At 35.2% G+C, this 25,075-nt stretch overlaps 2 protein-coding genes across 6 annotated transcripts in view; one reads left to right on the forward strand and one right to left on the reverse strand.

The window, feature by feature from the left end:
* LOC129738826 (protein distal antenna-like) overlaps positions 1–4,830 on the forward strand; it is a 60,400-nt gene extending 55,570 nt beyond the window's left edge. For 4 of the 5 annotated variants that reach the window (XM_055730306.1, XM_055730164.1, XM_055730238.1 and 1 more), the window contains exon 3: positions 1,437–4,830. In XM_055730306.1, coding sequence (XP_055586281.1) covers positions 1,463–3,544 — 2,082 coding nt within the window. In that variant the 5' untranslated portion in view covers positions 1,437–1,462 and the 3' untranslated portion in view covers positions 3,545–4,830. The remainder of the gene's footprint in view (positions 1–1,436) is intronic. The other variant, XM_055730449.1, reaches the window with a different exon arrangement.
* Positions 4,831–12,668: 7,838 nt separating this feature from the next.
* Positions 12,669–15,708, reverse strand: LOC129738104 (dynein regulatory complex subunit 7-like). Its single transcript, XM_055729289.1, has 2 exons — positions 15,097–15,708; positions 12,669–12,833 (listed from the first exon to the last, which is right to left on the reverse strand). The coding sequence occupies exons 1-2, from the start codon at positions 15,679–15,681 to the stop codon at positions 12,669–12,671; spliced, it is 750 nt and encodes a 249-aa protein (XP_055585264.1). The 5' UTR covers positions 15,682–15,708.
* Positions 15,709–25,075: the final 9,367 nt, after the last annotated feature.

A 25,075-nucleotide genomic window follows, 5' to 3' on the forward strand; every position in this document is an offset into this window, starting at 1 on the left:
AGCAGTTGTGTGGTTCTGCGATGACCAGTCCAACCGTACAGGAAAAATAATCAAAAGACCACCACCCGCCGCTGCCCCTCAAAACCGAAATCCTTAGAAAAGTCACACATAAGTGCCCGCACATACACACAAATCCGGTACCCGCTCGGCAGGATTTTATGTGCAAATTGTAAACAACATTCCGAGTCGGAGCCGAAGTTCGGATTCAAGAGAAGAAAAAAAAAACTTTCGAAGGTGGCCCACTACTACACCCGCTCAGAATACAAAGTGCCATAAACATCCAAAGATCCTTGCTACTCCGATTGGTTTCAGTGTGTGTTGGTACCGTGTACGTAACTTCCAAATGTCACAACAAGCGAAATTTTTATGAATGAACGTACACCCGAACCGAAGTGTCCCGCTCGGCCGAAACCCGAACGCTTCGGAAAAAGAGCTCGCTCTCAGCACAGCTTCTTACTCTCATTTCTCTCTCGCTCTTTGGAACAACAACATGAAAACATAAATTCTCTTACAACATATCGACGTGATTCATCTCCTACAGCGAAACGTGTTATTTGCCGCACCACCCAGCTCTGATTCGCGGCTTACCGGGAGAAAAGCGCCCGGCAGCAGGATGTTGTTTGACCAAAAAAGCACATGGTTTGGTGCAACATCCTCGGAAAGATGCGCGCACACACCGAAATGCACATTCCGCGGTCCCCGTGTCTTTCTGGCGACGTACTATTGCTCTTAACGTGGACGGAGCGAAAGAGACGGATCTAGGGCGCCCCGCTCGAAAAATGCGTGCGTGTGCCCGTTGCGAGTAAGACGACTATACACCCTTCGGGTTGCTTCTTACTTTTTGCCAGCAAAGGAAAACCATATACGCGCGTAGAAAGCTCTTTTCTTTTCTTGGTGGGCGGGAACCGAATGCATCCCCCCCCCTTCCTTCACTGTACTGTCTCAAAATCTTAAGGCTTTCCGGGGGGGTATCTTTTTTATGGGAGTGCGAAACGAAATTGGGGCGCAAAAAAGGCCATGTGCATAGCTCGGTTGGTTTTTTTCTGCACTCCAAGAGGGGTATGTGCAACTGCAACTGCACTTTCTAAGAGAGCATCCGAGGCCACTGGTGCAGATCTCTTGCTCCTGCTCGCATCAACGGGTAAACTTTAGCCTGTGTTGCATAGCAGGTTTCCTTTTGCTTTCCGGCGAGGCACTGCGTTTGCCTAGGTAGAAAAACTAGAAGGAGGGATCAAACGTGAATGGACATGATTTACTGAGACCAGGGATAGGTAGAACCATTGCGCGTCTTATAGGTAGAGCTTGATTCGATGTGCGTATCACGCACCTTTACTCGGTAGCAATGTTTGAAGAAGTTGGTCATTAGGAACCCCACCTACCAATAATCAACACGAATCACTAACCGGTTGGTTTTGTTTTTGTTCTCCCGATTACAGACTCACGCACGACGACGCACTTCAAGATGATGATGGCAACGAAGGGAAAACGGCCCCTGAGGCACCTCACCGCGACCGACAAGGTCGATGCAATCCAGCGGATTCACGACGGCGAGTCCAAGGCATCGGTCGCTCGAGACATCGGAGTTCCGGAATCCACGCTGCGCGGATGGTGCAAGAATGAGGAAAAGCTGCGCTACATGTCCCGTCAGTCGGCGGAAAATGCAGACAAGCTGACGAGTGAAGCCACGGCCGCGGCATTGACGGCAGTAGCCGCAGCCGAACTGTTCAACGGACCCCCGGAGAAACGGCTTAAGCTGGAACAAGGTTTGTTTGGGAACGGAAAACTCAAATACGATGACAGCTTCTACAAAGCCTCCCGGGGTTCCATGAACGGCTTAGATCTGAGCGGGGGCGATAAAGGATTGGGAGTATCCGGTGGAGATATAATCATGAATGGGCTACACGGGGCCGATTTCAGTCAGTTCGCCAAAACTGCTGCCGAGATTTCAGCTCTAAGCAAATCCAAAGAAATGAACCTTAAAGGCTATGGCGCTGATCTGAGCAAACATGGGGATCCGTCCAAAGCCGATCTTTCGGTAGCAGCGATCAGTCCTCTGACCAGTCTAAGTCACTTGTCCGGAATGTCCGGACTGGGTCAGAGCCCTCTTGCATTGAGCTTCAACGACATTGCCAACAATTTGAATTTGATTGCTCAATTGAACAACAATCATCAGCTGGCAACCATGTCAAATCTGGGAGGACTTACCGCGGCACAGTCTCTGCGGAATGCTCGCCCCAAAGCCAATGCTAGTCAGAGCCCGCGCACTTCGAGTTTAGCGGACGCCAACGGAGACAAAACGCCATCGCTTACGGTTCGCAACCTGGCCAAATTACAGCAGAAAACGTCCAACGATCTCGGTAACGGTATGATTCATGGTATTAATCTATCCGACAAATTTAAACAACAACCACCATCTGCTGCCCCTCTAGGTCGTGATCCAAATGCCCCGGTCGACGAAGCGCTCTGGTACTGGCTCAAATCCCAACAAGCGATGCTTGGGCTGAACAATCTATACTCATCGATGCCCCGACCGTCAAGCCCGCAGCAAAGTTCATCGCCGCCTCAACAACATCAGCAGGTGCAGCATCATCCATCGACACAAACACCCACGCCGCCGATTGTATCCACACCACAACCCACGCCACCGTCATCAGCACCGTCCCTCACCCCGGAAGATACCAAGAACTCATCCTGGTTCTGGCAATGGTACAAAACATTCGGCGCATCCCTCGTACCCGGAGACAAGTCTAACAACAACACTATCAACGCTAACGCTAATTCCAAGCCCTCCGGATACGAAAACATCCTCTACTCTCAACTGACCAAGGGCCAAAACTCCGATTCGCTCAACAACAATGCTCAACCAATCAATCTGAACATCAACAGATCCAACAGTCCGGAGGACAATCTCAAATCCGAACCGGAGGATCTCTCCAACCACCACAATCACTCCTCTGCCAATGCCATTGCAACGGAAGAACATCAACGCTACAATCCTAGTCCTTCGACCACGGTCAAATCGGAACTGAAACCCGACGACGAGGACGAGGAACACACCATCAACGGCGAAGAGTCCATCGCCAAGTGCAACGGCAAAGTCAAAGAAGTGCTGGACAACATACTGTACCACAATCAGAACAGCAACGATCGAGCCAGCCCTGCTGATGCCCTCCAGACGTCAAACTCTCCACGGCACTCCCTCAGCCCCGTCGATATGAACCCAGCGGACTCCAACCAGGACAAGGAAGACATTGAAGAAGCCATCACCAGCAACGGCATCGGAACCGAGCACCCGGATGTCAAGAGCGAAATCTCGGAAGACTCTCACGGTGCTGCCCTGGACATCAAAAGTTCCGCCGAAGCTGTCGAACACGGAGAAAAGTTCCTCAAATGGTTGGAAGCTTGCAGCGACCCCAACGTCACGGCCATGCAAGTCATGCAGTTCAAGTATTTGCTCAACAGCATCAAACTTAGCGCAGAACGGCAACTGCAAAGCGCCTCCACCAGCGCGGAAGACCGCAGCACTCGGAGGCGACGAAAGTAGATCCCTGAACCTCCCGAACTCCTGTAAATAGCCCGAAGGTCCAGTCTAAATCAAAAAAACAAAATCTATATCACTAGTAGCAGCAGCCAGAGCCAGAGAAGTAGTAGATGCAAAATCTATTGATATAAGTAGTTAAATTTTTCCCCATTTTTTTATGAAGTCTATTATTTTTGTTTATTATTTTATATACAAACAAAATGTAAACAGAGAACTCAACTATCATAAAATGACAACGGTTTTAGAGTTGTCATCGGAAAAGAGGAAGATACTTATTTCCATTATTTATCACGCTGACTGTGTAAATACTATTTGTTTAAAGAAAAAAAAAGTCGATATCAAACGAGAACTAAAACACTTGATAAAGAAAATCATTTTGACTATAAACAAAAAAAAAAAGAAAACCAACATGCCAAATGTACAAGTTATCGAGATATTAATCTTTACCATAAAACGCTAATATTAGAGTAACTGTAAGCTAACTAGAAACTCCTCTTGCAGAAGTTGTTCGAAACGATAGGAAAACATGATTAAATTGGTAAATAAGTAATACATTGGTCTCAGTAACGATCTCGTTTGTTTGTTTCTTAACACAGAACGATCCCGAATCGAAAATATGATACAAACCATCCAAATCATCCCGAACACTCACCTACACACAGCCAACCAAAAACAACAGACACTCTCACTGAACTGCTCAAATGTCAACAACAAAAAGAAAACACCTTGAAAATACTCAACCACAAAAAAAAGATAACCAGATTTTATCGTAACCGACGATGGAAAATCAAACAGTCCAAAGAAAAGCATCCCGGGAGAATGCTTTTGCCAAATTTCAACTCAATCATCTCCTTAGTTTGCTGTCTCATCCTTTCTAGAATCGTAAGAATGCTCCAAAAATAAGAGAATTACAAAAAACGGAAACTAAACAAAACAAAAAACGAATTACAGGAAAAGTGCGCGCAAAGTAAGCAAAGCAACATCAACACAAACTCTAATCATTCCTAAATTAGTTTTGAATGTCGTCGTCATTGAGTTAAGCTCAAGTAAATAGGATGCAGCACTTGTGAAATCCAAAAAAAAAAACAAAATAGAAATCAGTGACAACTTTTGGAAAGTTATATCAGGAAACACGAAAAGAAAATAAAAATAGAAACGCGAACACAGAATATATTACACAATCTAGATGTGAATGTGAGTCTAACGGAAAGGGAAGAAGAATTCTATGTGATTTAAACTATAATTCCTAAAAACGCAAGAAAAAAAAAACACAAAAATGGAAAGATCGATCCATAAACACTCCAGCATCATCGTTGACAAGAAGAAACGAAAGAAAATCGTGAATGTTGGAAAAATATTTGAATCGAAACGAAATCCGTAGATGCAGGAGGGTGATCGACAGACGAAAAAAACTCAAAAACATTCGAAGAAACTATTAAATGAAGTAAACAATTTTAAATGAATAAAAATGTTAAATTTAATGCAAAAAAACAAGCTAATTATGGTAATTATTATTATGGAAAAAGAACCTGAGATGACACACCTTAGAAGTAATATGAAAAATAAATTATCAAATGATTTCTCAATATATCAAAAAAAAAAAAAAAACTTCCCATGTGTTCGATTTGCTTGGAACGGAAAAGAAAAGTTGTCCCCTGATAGTTTGTCAAATTTTCAATGTAGTACGTTTAGTCAATTTTGGAGCAGCTATGCCACAGGCAGCGGCTCCAGATTGACATTTGGAAAGAAATCTACTTCAACGCCGGAAGAACGATCGTCCAACGACTCCTCTGGTTTCGGAACAAATCGTCCGAACTCAAGAAGGAGGGTCATCGGATAGGTGATGAAACCCCCTTCACTTTCATGGAGATTTTCTTCAAGTAAAATATTCAGTTCGAGAAATGAATTTAACGTAGTAGCGTAAACTTAATTGATCTTGAAAGGTGTTTTTAAATAAGTGTTAACAAACATGTCAAAAAATCAAAAAGCTCCGCATTCTCGTTATAAAAAATACGAGAATTTGTAATGGATTTTTAAAGACATTTTAAACCAAATTGACTTGAGTATATTTTTAAAGCAAATATCTAATCGTTTTGCAAGCTTCAATAACTTTGTAAAATGAAATTAGGCCTTTTTTAAACTCTTTTTTTTAGTAATGTTAGAAAAACTTGTAATGATGTCTTTCCGAATTTATGAAGATTATAGAATTTAGCTTTTTAAATTAATAATAATTTAATTTTGTTTCTGAAATCTAGGCTAAATATTATTCCTTGATTGAATGGAGGATAATTAACAAATCTTCAACAGTTATCAATGATTGATTTCACCCAAATCTGATCGATTTTTAAATTTAAAATCGCCATATCTTCAATCAGAGGTGAACGACAAAAAGAGATCCGAGTTTAGGGCGTCAAAATCTTCCAAATCAATTATTGAAACACAGACACCAAACATGGTGTTCTTTAAGTTATCAATTAAATTTTATAAATGGGTTCTTAAAGTGTTTAGACGTTTTTATTGCACAAAATTCAACAAATATTCTTGAATGTTGCCATCTAATCTTTTTCAATTTCATACTCTCAAATTAATTTATCGAGATCTAAAGTACCACTGTTTTATTTATTTTAATTTATTTTTAAGTAACTGACTATGCTTTTCAATTCCGAATTTTGCGTGTTTTGGAAACATAATCTTCTTTATAATTCTAAATTATCGTTAAGAAAAAAATTGCCGGCAACAAAATATCTGAAAAAAGCTTCAAATTGTAAACTTCAACTTGAACCTTGTGCTTGAACCTGACCTTAAAAAATCATAAACTCTTAACTTGTTTTATAATTAAAAAACTTTTTTTTCGAATTAATAATATTTTTTAATGAATCTATGAAAAATTCGAAAAATGATTCGAAGCAAAATTCTAATTTCAGAATAAGGTACATCATTTTGACATTTTTTCATGGTTTACCAGAAAAAGAAATGATTTGAAACTTCCATTCTGATGAATTTCGAATCGTATGTGTTTGTGTTCGTTTCAAAAAAGCTTAAATTTGAAAAACGTTTTTGAAAAATACTGCTTTGAACTTAAAACTTATTTTAAAACTCTTTTTTTTCTCATTCTGTTATAGATAACTGCATAGTGATTCAGAAATATCGTTTTTGTTTTTATCAATTTTTAAATTCATTTCTCATTGCAAAATGTGTTGGAAGAATTTTTCTACTTGATCTTAATTAAAACTCTGCAATCAAATAATTCAATATGATTTTGAATCTAGAGCTTTGACTAATTGCTTTTGAGTTTGAAGATTTTGTTTTTTGTTTTTTTTTTATCTGGGATTTTAAATTGAAGGTTTCCTCCTAGATTTTAACTATATTTAATCTGAAATGAAATAAACAAAATATTAATCCTTCGTTTCGAATGTAACAAATTTCCATCAATGAATGTATGAGTAAATAGAAAAAATGTATTTTATTCCTTGAATAACACATCATCCCCAATTAATAAAACGATTTTTTTAGAATAAATTAAAAATCAGAAAATGTAGGATCGATTTTCTGATACACAAAGCAACCAAATTCACATTTTTCAAGGTGCAAACATTTTTAGAGCCCTCTTTTGACTGAATTGAGAGTACTAAATCCAAATTTGCATTTTATTCCATTTTATCAGCTTTCGTTTATAAGATACAAGGCAAGCATCTGAAAAAAGTAAAGTTTGATTAAATTAATTCGTTCACGTTAATACAGATTTTTAATGAACTTACTTGATGATTGCGAGTAATTTTGACTTCTGATAAAAGCTACGTTAGTTTTTTTTTTTTCAAATTTAGCGAAAATCTAGGATTTTGACGAAATTTAAAAAAAAATTTGAATCCCAAATGTCATTGGCAGTCTTAACAAAGTTGTTAAATAAACTTAACTCTTGAATATAAAAAAACTTTATAACGCCCTTTGTGATGTCAGAAATAGTTTTTTTTCAATAAATTTTCTTGCAATTTTATCTTTGAAACTAGAAAACTAAGACCAAATCTGGATCCTTAATAAAATAAAGGATGATAAAAAGCTTTAAAATCAGTGTTTGGTTTTATGTTAGGTTATTAGCTTATAAGTTATCATTAACTGATTTCAATAAGGTAAATTTTAAAATTTTCCTGAGCCATCGATTCAAAACTAGAGGTGAGAGACAAAACCTGACGAATTACAATTCGAATTCATTGACGATATGATTAGTGTGAATCCTTACACCCAGTCGAGTTGGTCGAAAATTGCTTAAAGTTCTTTCGAACGATTACCTACTTCGTTTCAAAAAAAAGTCGACTGAGAACGGAATACTTTAAATTACATTAGTTTACAGCATTTGAAATTATGAATTAAGGAAACCAAAAATTGTTTTTAATGTAAAATCGGTCACTAAATTTTTTTGATTAGCAAAATAACTTTTTCCTGTAGACATATCTTGGCATTCGCCCTTCTGAAAAGCCAATAATCAATTTTAGTCTTCAGCGCGTAAGATTAATTATGTTTTATTCTTTTATATTGCGATAAGAAGCTTTTTTTATTTCTGGTTATCACTTGAATTCTTTTTTCACTGACATTCAAGGTTCATAGATAAAAAAAATGATAAAATTTAGTCCAAAACCGTCGAAAACATTAATTTTGTCATGAAAAATGCGTTTTTTTATCATAAATCACAATATTTCATTCCATGAATCATTTTTGGATTCGGCTGCATGTTCACATTCGAAGACCCATGGGCGAGTCGATTTTTTTTTCAAATTTCGTTAACTAGTGTTATAGTTTTGGGTGTGTTTTTGTTTTCTGGAGCTGAATGTCTTGTCTTTTTTTAATGAGGTTTTGAGATGTTTTCTGTCCAAATCGGGACTTGTTATAAAAATTGTGCCATGAAACTCATACTAATTGAAGTTCAATGAAAGGTTTTCACAAAAAATAATGAATCCCTTCATTTCGATCATTTTAATTGTTCAATTTTAATGTTGTTTAATAGACAGTGATATGCATTAACGAAAAAAAAAATGTTGTTACCATTCTATGTTTAACATGTCTGTTTAAAATTTGTTACTTTGTTAAAAAAATTGAAATTTAATTTTATTAACCCTCGAAAAACTTATCGCGCTTATAAACGAGGTTTACGAAAATCAGCATTACCCATGCCATGTTGATCTAACAATCCATACTAATGGTCTAAGCTTTATCTAAGAAATGATTAAAAACCTGAAAAAAACTAAAAAAGGCCCTTTTTTGAAAATTTATTATTTTAATAGCGTCACAAATCCTCGATCTATTTGGTTTTTTTAATCTTTAATAGCTATTGACAATTAGGTCTATAGCTTACCTTTTTTTTCTTTTTTTAAATGATTCTTTGTTACGAAGAAAAAAAGAAATATAAACGACGTCTGATGCGGGGTTGAGAAAAACGACAACAAATCGACAAATATGTTCAATATTTGCTACTGAAAAAGATATCAAGTTATTAAGCCAATTTTATTAAGTCGTTTAAGAAAATGTAAAATATGTTTTCGTAACGGTAATGTTTTTCAGAAAAAAATATTGGGTTTTTAATGTTTAACATTAAATAATGGTAACAAACTTAACATATCAAGATAAAAAGGTTAAGGAAGATACGATAGTTAGACTGCCAGTAAAAGTCCTACGTTTCTGAAGCGCCTTTGGGAAAGTTGATCATACCAAAATGTAAATTTAACTGCAAAACCTCCTTTGCTTGATAAATAAAGAAAACTTAGGAAATTCAAGGGTATACCGACTAGAAAAAGCTTTTAATTCGCTTTTCTCCAAATATTTCAGGAAATTGCCCGAATTTTGAGTTGAAAATTTTGGAGTTAATAGCCCGGATTTTGCCAGGTTTTAAAGAAAATTGCCCGGTTCGTATACATTCGGTAAACATTCTGAAAACCTTATTATGAAACTTTTTAAAATCTGTTTATGAGTTTCGATGAAAAAGAAAAACAAATGTTTCGAGGGTTTTCTTTTATGATTTTTGCTATGGATTTTGACCCAATTTTCCCGGATATTGCCCGGATTATAGATTGTAAATTTTGAAGCCAGTTGACCAGATTTGCAAGGTTTTTTGATAAAATAGCCCAGATACGTGCGCAAAGAATTCTGGAAACCTTATAGCTTAAAACCGAAGGATATAAGTAAAAAAACAAAGATGTTTTCCTCAATAATGTCAAAAGGATTAAGGTAAACTTATGTTTATCTCTATCGCTTCTCGTCCTAGAGGATATGATCAATGTTATTTATGATACATACAGTATCTTTCGACTTTATCACGCTCAATAAAAATTTAACCGTGAAAATTGCGAAATCGTGAATTTGATGAAACTAAAAACATTTGAAAATATAGACCACGCAATCATAAAATGGCATTAGAAATGATAGCTCAAATCGTTAACAATGTTAATCGCAATTCCTACCAAATAAGAAAACGATCGTAAAAATGGTTACTTAAAGTCGGTATGAATCGGATATGATTAGAAGTCCGCCATGTTCCCAAATTTGTTCTCCCGTGAGAAAACAACTTTGTTCTACTCTCTGCAATAAGCAGTCAAGGGCGGATTAAGGGAGGGGCAAAAGGGGAAATTGCCCCGGGCCCCCCGGCTAAGAGGGGCCCCCCGAAGGAAAACAAGTTTTAACATTTCTTTATTCATACTACTTCAAATTCTACAAATCTATGAAAAGAAATCAAAACTAGAAAATCGGAATAAAAACTTGAAATATAACAACTAAAATAGCCCCCGTGAAATAATATAGAGAATAGTTTTATTCTCTTGCATAAGTTAAGGAGGCCTCCAAGAGTAAGCAGTGAAGGAATTCTCCGGCATTTTGCGGGTTAAGAATATCAAAATGGTATTGAATTTCAAAATTTAAACCTAAAATCTGGACTAAAATAATGTGAACCGAATTCGAAACAAAAATTACGAAGAATATTAGGCAAAATAGCTCAAAGTTTAATTATTTTTATCGAAACATAACAGTCAGGATATTCTGAACAGAACGGGAAAAAAAAACATCTACTGATTTTCATTACACACAAACATAATTTTTATTATTTATAGCAGCTAATTTCACAGAACTGACTCACAGTGCTAAGAGAAAACAGAGATGCTTTATGGTAAACATTTCAGAATTTTACCCAGGTAGTATTTTCACTTTCGATCATTGGACTAGTTTACAACATTTTTGAACTAAGTAAACTGAAGGTCATTTTTAATGTGAAATCGGGCGCTGAATCTAAAAATGAAATTCAAAAAATTCTCAGTAGAACAGTTTTTGAAATACAAATATAAAATCATAAAGTCACGAATATCAACAATACTGTGGATTACACGCAAAAATGATGTTCACATGATCGATAGAAAATTCATTCACCTTAAATACGCAATAAAGCGATTTCAAATAACTGCTATGCAGTTCGAGATATTTCAATCTTAGTAAGAGTACTTTTTTAATTTTTAAAATTTTCATATTCGGAGTATAACTCAAAAACTGTTCTACTGAGAATTTTTTGAATTTCATTTTCGGATTCAACGTCCGATTTCACATTAAAAATATAGGTCGGTCAATAAAGTTCACGATTTTTTTTAAATTTTATAAACTAGTGTTATTATTGAAATTTCCGTTGGTTCATAAATTCTAAACCTTTTTTCCCTATTTTTGATAATAAAATCATTCAAAAAACTGTAGTTGCCTAAATTGGACCAATCGACAACACAGTTTCTTTATTCAATATCCATCCTAATGTCTGTCTTAGACTTGAAATTCGTATTGAAACATTTTCAACTGATTTAACCAAAATTTCATGATCTACTGATGTTAATATCTTGAAGTCAGCATATCATTTTCCAAATTATCATTCTCAAATTATCGTGAAAACGATCTCATAGTTAAGTTGCAAATATTATTGAGTGATTCTCTTAACATGAATATTTCTAAGTTTTTAATCTTATTGCTATCCAGATTCTAGTCATTAAGACTTTCAAGTCTTGTGTTGTTTCCTAAGTTACTGAAGTTCAGTTTCATGGTTTTTCTGAATTTTAAACTCAGGATCTTTGTTCAAGGTACTGAACTCATTTGGATTCCTTATCTGACTTTTTTCAATGGTAACTGATTCTGTGTTTGAATCATTTTATCTCTATTCTGATTTTTTTTCAATCATTTCTGCACTTATACCCCTTTGGCTTTGAGGGCATCAAATGAAACTCTTTTTTCATTTCAATTTAATAACAATGTTTTTATCTGATGAGAATCATATTCATAAACATCTCATGAAAATGTTATTTTTTGTGTTTCGAAGATATAAAATTGAAATTCACCTTTTTAGCAATCTTTGCTTTGGCTCTGATTGTAGCTTTGATTTTTTTTTTTAAATCTTATATATAAGAATGTGTGGTAACCGTTCTTTTTGAAGCACAATTTCTCTTCAATTTGCGCCTCTTATTCACAATAAGCGTGCTTAACAAAATTTAGCTCGAAAAGCACAACCTTTTCTTCTCTAATTTGGATTATAGAATGACCATTCATAGTCGATCCATTCATCTTCTCGTCAATCAACTCTCTCGCACGTATACACTCACTCTTTTTTTCAACGTGACACTCAAGTTCATCCAATATGCTTATCCAACATTTACACGCTTATATATCTGTAGTCATTATTAGTATATTTGAAAGCATTTTATAACTTTTAATAATGAATCAAATGTTAATCCATATAACCTCATTTACGCAACCAAGCATTCAGGTAAATCGTATAAGAGCCGCTCGCATAAAAGGCTAGTTTGTATTAATGCTTTCCTCAAAACCCTATTTTGAATTTTTATCATTTTTCTGTATATACAACTCTTTTAGAAGCCTTATCTTCCACATATATTACCTCATTTACGCGGCCAAGTTTTCAGATAGCAACCAACATACAAGAGTCGCATCATGAAGAGCTAATTTATTTTAAAGTTGTTTTAAAACCATATTTTGATTTAATTTTTATCAATATTATTTTTATACAACTCTTATGGAGGACTTATCTACCACATCGGATCGACTTATCTAATCATCGGAAAATTGGCCCGAGCAAAAAAAAACGAAAATGATTTAAAAGTCATGGGGGGACAGTTTTACTTAGAACGGCAGTGTCGTGATTTGTGGCTTGTTTTGCCGACACACCACGTCTCAGATCGGCATTAGTGCTGATCCTTTTTCCGGTCTTCTCCAGTTTGGCACTCATTTTGCGGATGCGGACCTTGATACGGACCCTTGATGCGGACTGTAGGATAGATACCGACCAACACCAACACTTATTCAATTTTTATTTCAATATACTGTAATCAAGTTATCATTGAATGATTACAAATTGATGATGACATAGTTTTTAACATCGTGAAAGAGTTTTTTAAAGTTTTGGATTTTTATGAAAAATTTAAAAAATCGACAATAGATGTACAATTTTATACATTTTTCGATGCCGTAAAAAACTTTACCTCGTATCACGGATTGGTTTAATGATATCACCTACAAACTTTATATTGCTTTCATTATCCAATGCCAACCCTGTTGGTGTATAAATATTTTTCGGTCAGTCACCAATTTTTTTTTAATGAATATTTTTTTAATTCAGTTAGCTGACTGGGGCAAAATGCAACAAATTGCAAATCAGAACTAAATTTTATAAATCGCGTTTCCATATGATTGTTTTGTATTATGCGTTTGTTAATATTAAAATTTCGTCCATCCTAAGATTTATTTACATGATATAAGGTAATAGAATGTTTTGTAGTATTTTTACCCCTAAACTTATGAAGCAGATTAACACTTTTTTCTTAAAAACATTTTTGACAGAAAAAATGTAAAATTTTATTCGAACAAAACCAAAAATTACTGCATTTGGTGCTTTATGCGACGACATCACAAATTTATCAAAATCTTTAAATTTTCAAACGTTTTCATTTGATTTTTCATTAATTACATAGTTTGTTGCAACTTACCCCTTTTTCTGAGTAGGGTGAAAATCGCATGTTTTTGTAAATTTAAAAATAACTGGTAAAACCAATAATTTTTCTGACTACGTCAGCTTTGTGTCCCATCAACCATAAAACTTTTGATGTACAAGAGGTATGATTATCTGTAAGCATTAGGATTTTAGAAGCCTTTGAAGTTGAAAAGTGTTGCATGTTGCCTCAGTTGACGGTATGAGATAATGGAAACTATAAAACCAAATAATTACATTACCCTACAGGCAGTATAGACGCTTCAAAATTCAATATGGACAGATTAAAAACCATTCAGTAGCATTTTTAAATTTATTTAATGTTTAATAACAGATCTGTTATTTAATTTTCCTCCCAAGCAAAAAATATACTGCTTTCTTTTTTCTTAAGGCCACGTCAAATTTCGATAAGATGTTCTAATTTCGCTGATAATTACTGTTAGAATTCGTAATTTTTGAAAAATGTTCAAACAAAGAGGATTAAAAACTCCTATTTACTGGCACAAAGATATTTGTTTTTTGTCTGTCTTTTGTTATAGTTTAAATTGTATCGAATTTTAACATTACCATTAAATGAGGTGAATAGGGATATGGAAAATGGGAAAATTATTATGATTCAAATATCAATATTTGTTTCTCTCTCCTTTCAGGACCAAAACGTTCCTTGATTTATTGCGTTAAAGAAAATATAAATTAAATTTACTTAATATTACTTGAGTAAATTTAATAAATGGTTGTTTGGAACATGAAAAAAAAAATCACCAAATGTCATACCTTGACAAATGCTGTTTGGCATCACTTCACATAATGATGTGACATGACAAATGGTGAAGATTTTTTAAAACATGATTTTGACGAAAAAAGGAAAATAATTGGCTCAAACTGCTTTTAACATTTACATTTAACCAAACCTTCGTTGGCCCACGAATCGTGGGGTAATCCTAAGAAGTCCATAGTTGTTTTCAAAATCCCCAAGATTGTGGAAAATTATGTAAAACAGAGGAAAATTTATTTTCAATTTGATTCTAGAGAATAGGGTTTTCGCAGGAAGAAATAAAAATGTAAGTTTTATTTAAGTGTTCCTGCAGTTAGGCATCATCATGAATATTTCTTCGAATGTAAGTATAGGTGAGAAAAAGGGCTGGAAATAGGAAAAAAAAACTCCAATGCAATAAACTATGCACTGATTTGCTTTTTAAATTATGGAAGCTAAAATGAACACATTTTTTTTTTTCTAATAGTTGCAGAGTTTCTATGAGTTTCTCAATAAGTAAGTTACTGACCCTATCCACCCCATTCGGGGGGTGAACGAAAATTAATGTTTAAAAATGGTAGTCTAAAACCCTTTAATTTTTTTGTTTTTCTTTGATTAAGTTTGGGTCAAGGAAAAAAACACCATCTTGAACAAATCGAGTGCTAGAAGAGCATCATTAGACAGATATATAAAAAAATAGTCAAAAAAATTTTCAATTCACCCCATTGTTCAATAACTAAATAGTGCTTCTACTGTATAATGGGGAAAACATTTGGTCCCGGTACTCACCATATTGATCTGATCCTGAAGCGGTTCGAACACCACATAATCGGCCACAAACGAGGCAATCGCCTGCCAGGAACCGATCAGTTCCGAGTATTGCAAAATTGCCGGTTTCACGGTGGAACAGACAAATTTCTGGACCCCGCACTCGTTGCCCAGGGCCAGGATCGGTGGCTTCCGGTGCCGAAACTGCTCCTTGTACTGGCGCCGGAAGCTTTCCGCAAACAGCAGCACCAACTTTTCCTTGGCGCTAAGCCGCCGGTAGGATTCCGGAAACTCGACCAGACCCAGTTCATGCAAGCTTCCCGATACCGGACCCGCTTCCGGAAAGCACATATCGACGAGCCCGAGTTTGGCTTTCACTCCGCGTATCGTTTCGCCCGATATTGGAACCGATTCAGATTCGGCTGGATCTCGCGGTTTGCCGGGAGTTCGCGGGGGCTGACGTTCGATTTTCGGAACGGAACGAATGGCGCGTAGTTTTCCCTGTAGGATTTCGGTTAACTTGCTGGACACTTTCGGTTCCTGACACTGAAGCAGGACCGAATAACCACTTAGCATCGGAAATCCGATGGACTTTTTCTTGCTCATTTTGACGAATTAAGTGCGATTAACCGAACCAGATTTCGCAATAAATGCTTGGAAAATAATTTTCTTTGCCGATAAACAAGTCATCAACACCCATGGCAACGTGGTTTTCATGGCAACTTTACTGCTAACGAACACGTGGATTCCTTTGCTTTTTTTTTCCTTCACCAACCGTGAGTGACGACGCGTGAGTTCCCTCGAATTTCGACGCCCCGCTTGAAGCGCCGACATCGTCAATATGGTTGTCTCTTTTTTTCAGCAGCGAAGTGCATCGAGGAAAGCTTTCTGGCGATCTCAAGCGGAGACTTCGATGCTGCTAGAGAAAGTTTTAAGCGAGAAACCCACAATGGGCGATGAAAAACCCGTAAAATCTGCTAAAAGTTGGGTGAAATTTTAGCTGCATCCCACTTGCAATAACGCGAAACCATTACACAAATTCGTCAGCGATTTCATCGCTTATTGATTGAATCCAATAAAACAATTTAACATTTCGTCATTGTCAATGATGACTGAAAAATTACTGGAAAATTAAAATAATTTTTCAATGTTCGCTTACAAACTATCAACAGTAGCTGTGCATAAAAATTTTGTTTTTGTGTTGACTTCACAACCACAACCTCCCCCCCTCCCCTCCACGAGGCGATGAATTTGCTGACCATTTATCCAAAATTGTCTGCCTGCAGTATCTTTTATATTCGGCTGAATAACTTTCTTATCGTTCACTCAAAATGCCTGGTAAAGGGGAAATTTTTTAATAGGTAATACAGACCCCGTTCGTTTTTAGCAACATGCCCGAACATTTTGTGTTGCCAAAATCGAATGTTGCCAAAATTGAACGTTTATTTTCGGAATTTTTTTTTCTCCTATTTATACAAAAAACTATTTTTTTTATCATTAACGTTATTCTAAGTCAATTTCCGACCATTTTTGGAATTTTTATAGTTTTTTTTCTCATGTTTTTGATGCATTTTGCACTAATTTTGTTTTATTTATAATCTTTGTTTTCCTTTGTCATTTTTGCTGTTTTTGTCATTCTTCATCATTTTTAAGTTGATTTTATCATTTTTAATCTTTTGTTTGTATTTGTTTTTCATTTTTTTTAAATTTTTATCTTTTTGTAATTTTTGAGTACTTTATAATTTTTTTAAATTATTTTTTGTTTTTATTGTTGTATTCTATCACCATTTCTGAACCTGAAAACGTATTTTTGGTGTTTGTCAAAATTATATTGGTCCTGTTATAGAAAAAACTTAAAGGTAATGTCGCTGCTAAAAACCGTTCGATTTTGGCACATGTGCCAAAATCGAATGTTGCCAAAATCGAATGTTGCCAAAAACGAACGGGGTCTGTACAATATTTAGAACTTTTCTCTTCGGACATACATAGTTTATAACTTACTAAGTGACCCGGTGCTCGTGAACATATGTTTATAAAAATCGTATTTTAATGGTTAGAGTTGTGCCCCGTTTAAAGTTGAATTTGTATGAGAGCGCCTCTCAAAAAAGTGGAATTCTTGAAACTATCATACAAACCATATTAACCCGAAAACCCTCGGATACAAGTGGGATTTCGTTCCAACCACCCATTTATACGTAACGGTGTTACAATGAAAACGCTTCCATTTTTTTTTTATATAATATTAAAGAATATTTAAGTCATAAAATGGAAAAATAATTACCATGCATGCAAGGAAACACCTCATTTTCCCAATCCTGACAATTGCTTGGATGCTGTTAATTGAGTTTTTGAAAAAACTATCAAAAACATAAAGCACATTATCGATTTGTATAAAAAAATCATGTTTAGTGAAAGCGGTAATTTACTACGGGTGCAAGGTTTCGCCTCATTTTCGTTGAAGTAGACATTTTTAACATTTTTCTAATAAATTATACATCATATTGTTGATTTTAAATGGTTTTTTATGAGTAAAATGTTTCTACCATGAGTGTACGGATTCATTATCACTATTCCACAATTAATATTTTTGCATAACTGTTGGTGAAAATTTGTGTAATTTGTTTTTGTTTTCAACGAACACACACACGTATAGAATCTCAGTGAAACTTCATGTTTGTTTGAAAATATCTAAAATCTACTTTAGACTAAAGCGTACATCTTTTAAGGATATAATGGTTTAGCATCTTACTAAAGCTAACACCACCAGCCCACAGAGAGAGTACCGCAAAACGGGGTAAGATTGATCACTTTTTTCAATGTTTCTCAATAATTTTTCTGTTAAGGGGAATGTTGCATTTTTCATATTTTTAAAACCATTAGGGGAGATGGGGGCATAATGGCCACCTTAAGGAAAACGGTTATTTAACCGTAGAAAATAGCTATAATATGGAGGTTACATTATTGTTTCGTGTTCAGACACTTGAAAAGTCTATTCCCTAACGGGCTGAAACGTGAAAAACTAGATGAAAACGTTAAAAAATGCATTTTAAAAATTTCTGCCAAAAGCTTAAAACCAGCCACTGTAGGGGCATAATGAGAACCCCCCCTGAGGCAGTATGAGCACTAGACCGCTGCAGGCTTTGTATAGGAAATCTGAAATTTATAAGTTATCACAATTCCCATACCATTTTTTGACGGGATTTTTACACACAAAAATCTCCGTAAAGTTTGGAAGCGATACATTGAGTCCTGATTTAGCGCAACGAGTTTTAATTTTGTATGGAGAATTACATGGGGAATCAATTTTTTTTATTCAAAAATCGCTACAGATTTACAGAAACTTCGGAAAAATAAAGAAGAGGCTGAATACTATTCCTCGAGTTAATCTCTACAAATGATGTGAAGGTACTATGATGCTTAGTTGTAACACAACAAAGATATTTGGAATTTAGAAAATATTTATTAAAAACTCAGACAAGTTTACTTCACTCATGGCATCGCTGGCTGAAAACTTGCATGCAAATTATTCCTTCCCAGATCGAAGAAACGATCCCGAATCGGCCCGAAATCGGTCAGAATTTAGTCCAAAGTCAGTCCGTTTAACATGTGAAGATTTATAATGTTGAATTCTTCATAAACTAGTTTAGTAACTTTACTTTACACTATGGTGGTATTATTTAGAGAAAAAGCACCATTATTACACTGAAAAAAATCATAACTTATATAATTTTCAATCGATTTCGGTAAAAAACCTCTTGAATCATTTGTTTTTACTGATTCACAGAATCCACAGGAAATGATTTTTTTTCAAATGTTAAAATCAGGTCCAAAACCATAACTAAAGTTGATTTTTTCTAAAAAAAAATGCGTTATTTATCGTGTTTTCTATCATTAATTCACAAATACTGTGTGTATTGTGTTAAATTTACCCAAAAATGAAGTTCAGATGATCAATTGCAAATTTAACACTAAACATACCGACATTTTTTATATACCTATTCATACCGCGATTAGTCATATTTTTTCCGCTAAAACTCTCTTGTTTCTTTACCGATTTCTACAAAGTTTATAGTTTTGGGAAGCTCGTAATGAGACTCAAATACGGTTATTCAAAGTTGAAGAAAAAAAATCGAAAAAACAGCCTTCGGGAAAAAGGCTATAAATCAGTTATTAACTACTCGAAAAAAAAAATTCACTTAGTGTCTGAGAACGCTGAAGTTAGAAGCTATATGTTACACATATGGAAATATTTTTTGAAAATTTCTTAAGATCATGGCCAATAAAAATGTAAAAAAGTGGTGTAAAAATCGTAATTTTTATTAAATCAACTACCAAAGCTGTTCTCGTTACAGTAGAAAATTCTTGTAAAGTGAACTGGAAATTTGACGTAATTGACATTTTGGCATCTTTAGATTTCTTAAACACAGAATTTTTGACGACTTTTCAAAGGTAGCTGTTTCTTTTTTTTGCTTTTTATCAATCTGCCTTTTCTGAGACTACTCTAGCACCTAGATTTGGCTTTGCACTGGAGCGCAGCGTTTTCAGGCACTAAGTGAAATTATTTCCGAGTACTTAATAACTGATTTATAGCCTTTTTCCGAAGCCTGTTTTTCGAAATTTTTTTCTTTGATTTTGAATAACTTTGAGAAAAATAATTGTAGCTAAATTTTGTTTGAAAATCGTATTTGAGTCACATTACGAGTTTTCCAAAACTATAAACTTTGTAGAAATCGGTCGAGAAACAAGAGAGTTTTAGGGGAAAGTGTTTGCCGTCATTTGACCGCTCGCGGTATGCATGTTTTTCTATCTGCGTTACCCGATTAAAAACGCCTTTGTGTATGCCACGCATTAGCTTGTATTCAAGAATTCATCTAGAAATATTGCATGCAAGTTCAGGTTTCCAGTGCTGCTGACAGTTCTGACTGTTGATCTACTTTTTTTTTTTTTTGTTTCGATTATAGTCGTTTTACCATCTTTATGGCATTCGCGACTTTATCAACGTTACAGTTGGCGGATCGTTATTGAAAAACTATCCGGTACAACTGTGTTCGATGTTTACTCTTGGGCTCGAACTCGCGGACATCGGCTCAGGAGACAACAGACTTGCCAACTGAGCTATATCACAAGCCCAATGTTGATCTACTATGAATGATTTTTTTTTACAGATTGCTTTAACTTTTTTCTGGTGGCATCTAGCTGAAAGTAACCTTAGTAAAAATTGAAGTTTAAGAATACAGTAACCCATTGAAGAAGTTATTTTTTGCATAAAATCCAAAATCGCTTCCCTAGCGATTTTAATCGGAAAAAAAAACTTTCCCCATACTAATTTCCATACAAATTTAAAACCCGTTGCGCTAATTCAGGGATGAACCAAATCCTTTTATATTTAACAGAGATGATTGGAGAGCAAAATAGAATCGAAAAAACACATGGGAGTAAAAAGTCAGTTTTTGCAGCGGTCTAATGAGCACCATTAATCAGGGCAAGATGTGCGTTTTCTGCCGGGGAATCTAGCAGCGAATTAAATTCGATGAAGTCAGGTGAGTCGTAGTTTCATCAAACAAAGCAATAACAAAATAATCTAGGTCTGTTTGTAGAATACAAACAATTCACGCACGCTCATACATTATGTGCTTTGTTTGGAGGATGATGCTACTAGCCGTATAATGTAACAATAAAAAAATCGATCATGAATTGTAAATGGAAAAAAATCACCTCGAACAGAAATCTTACTCTAGTCTTTTGATTACCTCTCCGACACCTTGCCAATAGGCTAAATCGTCGGATGAAAACTAGTCAAGGTGTGGCGCTATAAATCAATTTTAATTCGCTGCTAGATTCTACGGCAGAAAATGCTCATTATGCCTCGATAATATGGTGCTCTATATGCCCCTAGTCAACAAATTTAAGTAAAAACGTGTTTTAGAATTGATAAAAGTTGAAAATCAAAAAATTTATGATGGTAAAAATTGAGAAACAATGTGTACATCATGTAGCAGTGCGTACATTATAGATCAAGGTTATTTTAAGATCATAAGAGCTTATTTCGTGGTGCTCAAAAATTATAATATTTTCGTTACTTGAGAACCAAGCTACTTTTTTTTAAATATCTCTGTAAAGATGATAAGGAGATTCCTTTTTTTGTGAAAAATTAATACTATAGGAAGTACGAAACAAATCCTCATGAAAATGTATTTAAGAAAATACGTACTTTCGTAGAAAAGAGTAGTGCTCATTATGCCCTGGGTGCTCGTTATGCCCTCATCTCCCCTACTGAACTCCTTTTGAACGTAAAAAATGATTGCAGAAATTAATAAGAATACTTCAAATTTGATTTTAAAGTCGATTTCGTCTTTGTTTAGAATTTGATGCTTTGGGGTAACATTGATCAGTATCTATTTTGACGGTTTTCACGAGTTTTGTTGATCATAGAGGATACAAAACATCTTCATAATGTTTACAAATGCTAGTAATAAATTGATAAACTAAGGCAGTTCGTGTGTTAAGGCCGAACAACAATTAAATTCGAAAGATGGATCATGATGCTGCAGAAATTAAGGGGCTTAACTACAATAAAAAATTTGCCTTCATTCAATTCTCTAGGCCTACGCACTATTCCTCTTTAATTTTTTCCTTCAAACTTTACCATTTGATGGGTTTTCTAGCCTTTTGTCCTAGACTGGCTTACTCTTGAAAAATGTCCTTATTTTTTAAATATAAAAAATTTACCACAAAATACAAAAAAAAACTACACCAGAACTATAAATTTGGTAAAGAAAAAAGTTGAACTGTCACTTAAATCAACCTGTTGCTTCTAAACGCTTTGATTTCATCAGGAAGGGTGTTTGTTTGCGAGCCTTCAAAAAATAGATATTTCAAGATTTTGATATAACATTTAAACTTACATTAGAAATTTTCAAAAACAAACCAAGTTTTACCCAATTTGAAACTCATTGTGTGGGTTTTTAAACGCAGAAAAAACTTTTAAGATATTTTAACTTAAGACTTAGTTATTGATGATTTTATGTGGCAAAATTTTATGTTGATCAAAGCTACCCCGATGATCAATGTTACCTCGTTTTACGGTACTATGTACAGGTTTTGATTTTGAAGCATTTTCAACATGAAACATGACTTTTTCTTAGCTTTGTCAAAATTTGAATAAGTAACAGTAATTATCAGTTTTTGAGTACAGAAGATTTAGAATTAAATAATATTCTTTCTTACTTTTATTTAGTACTAGCTGACCCGGTGTGCTTTGCTACACCTTTTAAAAACAAATAGTATTTTCAGAAACTATCCAAATTTTTATTGTTTTGTTGGCATTATTTTAAATCAAATTATAACATAATTCTAAAGCAACCGCTATAAAATGAGGGCTGCAGCTGGAGTTTTGAATTGCAGTACAAAGATGACTAAAACAAATTTTTTGAATCTTGAGCTATAAATTTGTGTTAAAGATCTGATAATTTTAATCTGTTTCTTTAAACTTCACCCTGAGCTGGGAGGGCCCAAATATTCGTACGCAAACAATCTAACTTATAAAATATGGTTGTTTTTGCTTGATATGTTCTAGATTTATGCTAAAAACTGATAAGAGAGCCCCCTCCCCTGTTCTTTCTTTCATCTCCTGTTAAATGGTGGTCGTGATCTTTAATAATCATACCCATTTTTTTCGTTCCCGAAAATCCTCTTATATCAAATATAGTTCCATTGATTGGTTGATAAGTTTTTAAGCTTTACAACGAAATGTATATGGAGCCTTCTCCTTTCTTCCTCTCTCTACACTGTAAAGCGTAAGGGTCTAAAACAATCGTAGAAACATATCTCGTAACCAAGTACTTTTCCATGTCATATTTGTGTACATTTGTTGGTTTCGTTAGAACTTATTCGTTGAGAACTTATGCTAATAAAATTGTATTGGGCTAACCTCCCTCCTCCTTTGTACCTACTCACTGAAAGTGTGTCATATAATCATAGAATCATACCAAAAAGATTTTCATGTTAAGTTTTGTCCATTTCTCGGATTTTGTAAAAAAAAAAGTTAAATGTAAGCCTCCTCTTCCCCTCCTATATTCCTAATTCTATCATCCTATTGCAAGAAAGGAATTGTTTCACATAGAAAAAGTATTGTTCGTACTCAAATGCTTTTTGATGCCAAATTTGGTTTCATTTGCGCGATTAATTCTCGAGTTATGCAAAAACATTGTATGGAAGCCCCCCTTTCCTCCTTTATATCTTTCCGCTAAAAAAGATGGGGCCTCAATTTATAATAGAAACATTTCTCGTATCCAAATATCCTCACATGCCAAATATGGTTCAATTTGATCGATCAACTCTCTAGTTATACTGAAAATTGTAAGGGAGACCTCTTCTCCCCCTTTTCATCCACCTCTTTGAAGGAGTGAGGGATACCAAATATTCATAGAAGAATTTCTCGTACCCAAATATCGTTCCATGCCAAATTTGGCTTCATTTGCTGTTGTAGTTTTTGAGAAATGCAGTAATAACTGTATGAAACTTCCCTCCCTCTTTCCTTTCACCCGCTGGAAAAAAAGGGGTCTTAAATAATCATAAGAATATGTCACGTTCCCAAATACCCGCCCATGCCAAATTTCGTTCCATTTGCTTAATTAGTTATTGAGTTATGTAAAAATTATAAAAGAGGCCCCCTCTCCCCTTTATATCTCCCTACTGGAAAGAGGGAGGGGTCCCAGATAATCATAGTAATATTTGTCGTATCCAAATACCCTCCCATGCCAAATTTGGTTCCATTTGCTTTATTAGTTTTTGAGTTATGTATAAAAATATGAAAGAGGGCCCTTCCCCATTTCAACTGCAAAGAGGGAGGGGTCTCAAATAATCATTGAAATATTTTTCGTATCAAAATACCTATCCATGCCAAATTTGGTTCCAACATCTTGATTAGTTTTCGAGTTATATGAAAAATTCTAAGGTAGCCCCCCTCCCCCCTTCCTATCACCCCACTGAGAGGAGGGAGGGGTACCTTATATTCATATAAATATTCCCCGTCCCCAAATACCACCCCATGCCAAATTTGATACCATTTACTTGATGCGTTCTCGATTTATGCGAAAAATTGACTTTTGCTTGGGAGGCCCCTCCCCCCCTCCATGAGAAAGGGAGGGGTCTCAAACCATAATAGGAACCTTCCCCTGCCTCCAATACCCCCACCTACCAAGTTTCACGCAAATCGGTTCAGTAGTTTTCGAGTCTATAGGGAACAGACAGACAGACAGACAGACAGACAGACAGACAGAAATTCATTTTTATATATATAGACTAGCTGACCTGGTGTGCTTTGCTACACCTTCCAAAAATAAATGTAATTTGTAAAAATTTATTCAAATTTAGATTTTTGTAAGCATTTTTTAAAATCAAATCTCATCATAGTTCAGATTCAACAACTTTGAAATGAGAGCTGAGCTGCAGCTGGAGCTCCGAATTGCAATTCAAAAATCTATATATATAAAAATGAATTTCTGTCTGTCTGTCTGTCTGTCTGTCTGTCTGTCTGTTCCCTATAGACTCGAAAACTACTGAACCGATTTGCGTGAAACTTGGTAGGTGGGGGTATTGGAGGCAGGGGAAGGTTCCTATTATGGTTTGAGACCCCTCCCTTTCTCATGGAGGGGGGGAGGGGCCTCCCAAGCAAAAGTCAATTTTTCGCATAAATCGAGAACGCATCAAGTAAATGGTATCAAATTTGGCATGGGGTGGTATTTGGGGACGGGGAATATTTATATGAATATAAGGTACCCCTCCCTCCTCTCAGTGGGGTGATAGGAAGGGGGGAGGGGGGCTACCTTAGAATTTTTCATATAACTCGAAAACTAATCAAGATATTGGAACCAAATTTGGCATGGATAGGTATTTTGATACGAAAAATATTTCAATGATTATTTGAGACCCCTCCCTCTTTGCAGTTGAAATGGGGAAGGGCCCTCTTTCATATTTTTATACATAACTCAAAAACTAA

Source organism: Uranotaenia lowii, chromosome 1, assembly GCF_029784155.1.
Source record: "Uranotaenia lowii strain MFRU-FL chromosome 1, ASM2978415v1, whole genome shotgun sequence".
Classification (NCBI taxonomy): Eukaryota; Metazoa; Arthropoda; class Insecta; order Diptera; family Culicidae; genus Uranotaenia; species Uranotaenia lowii.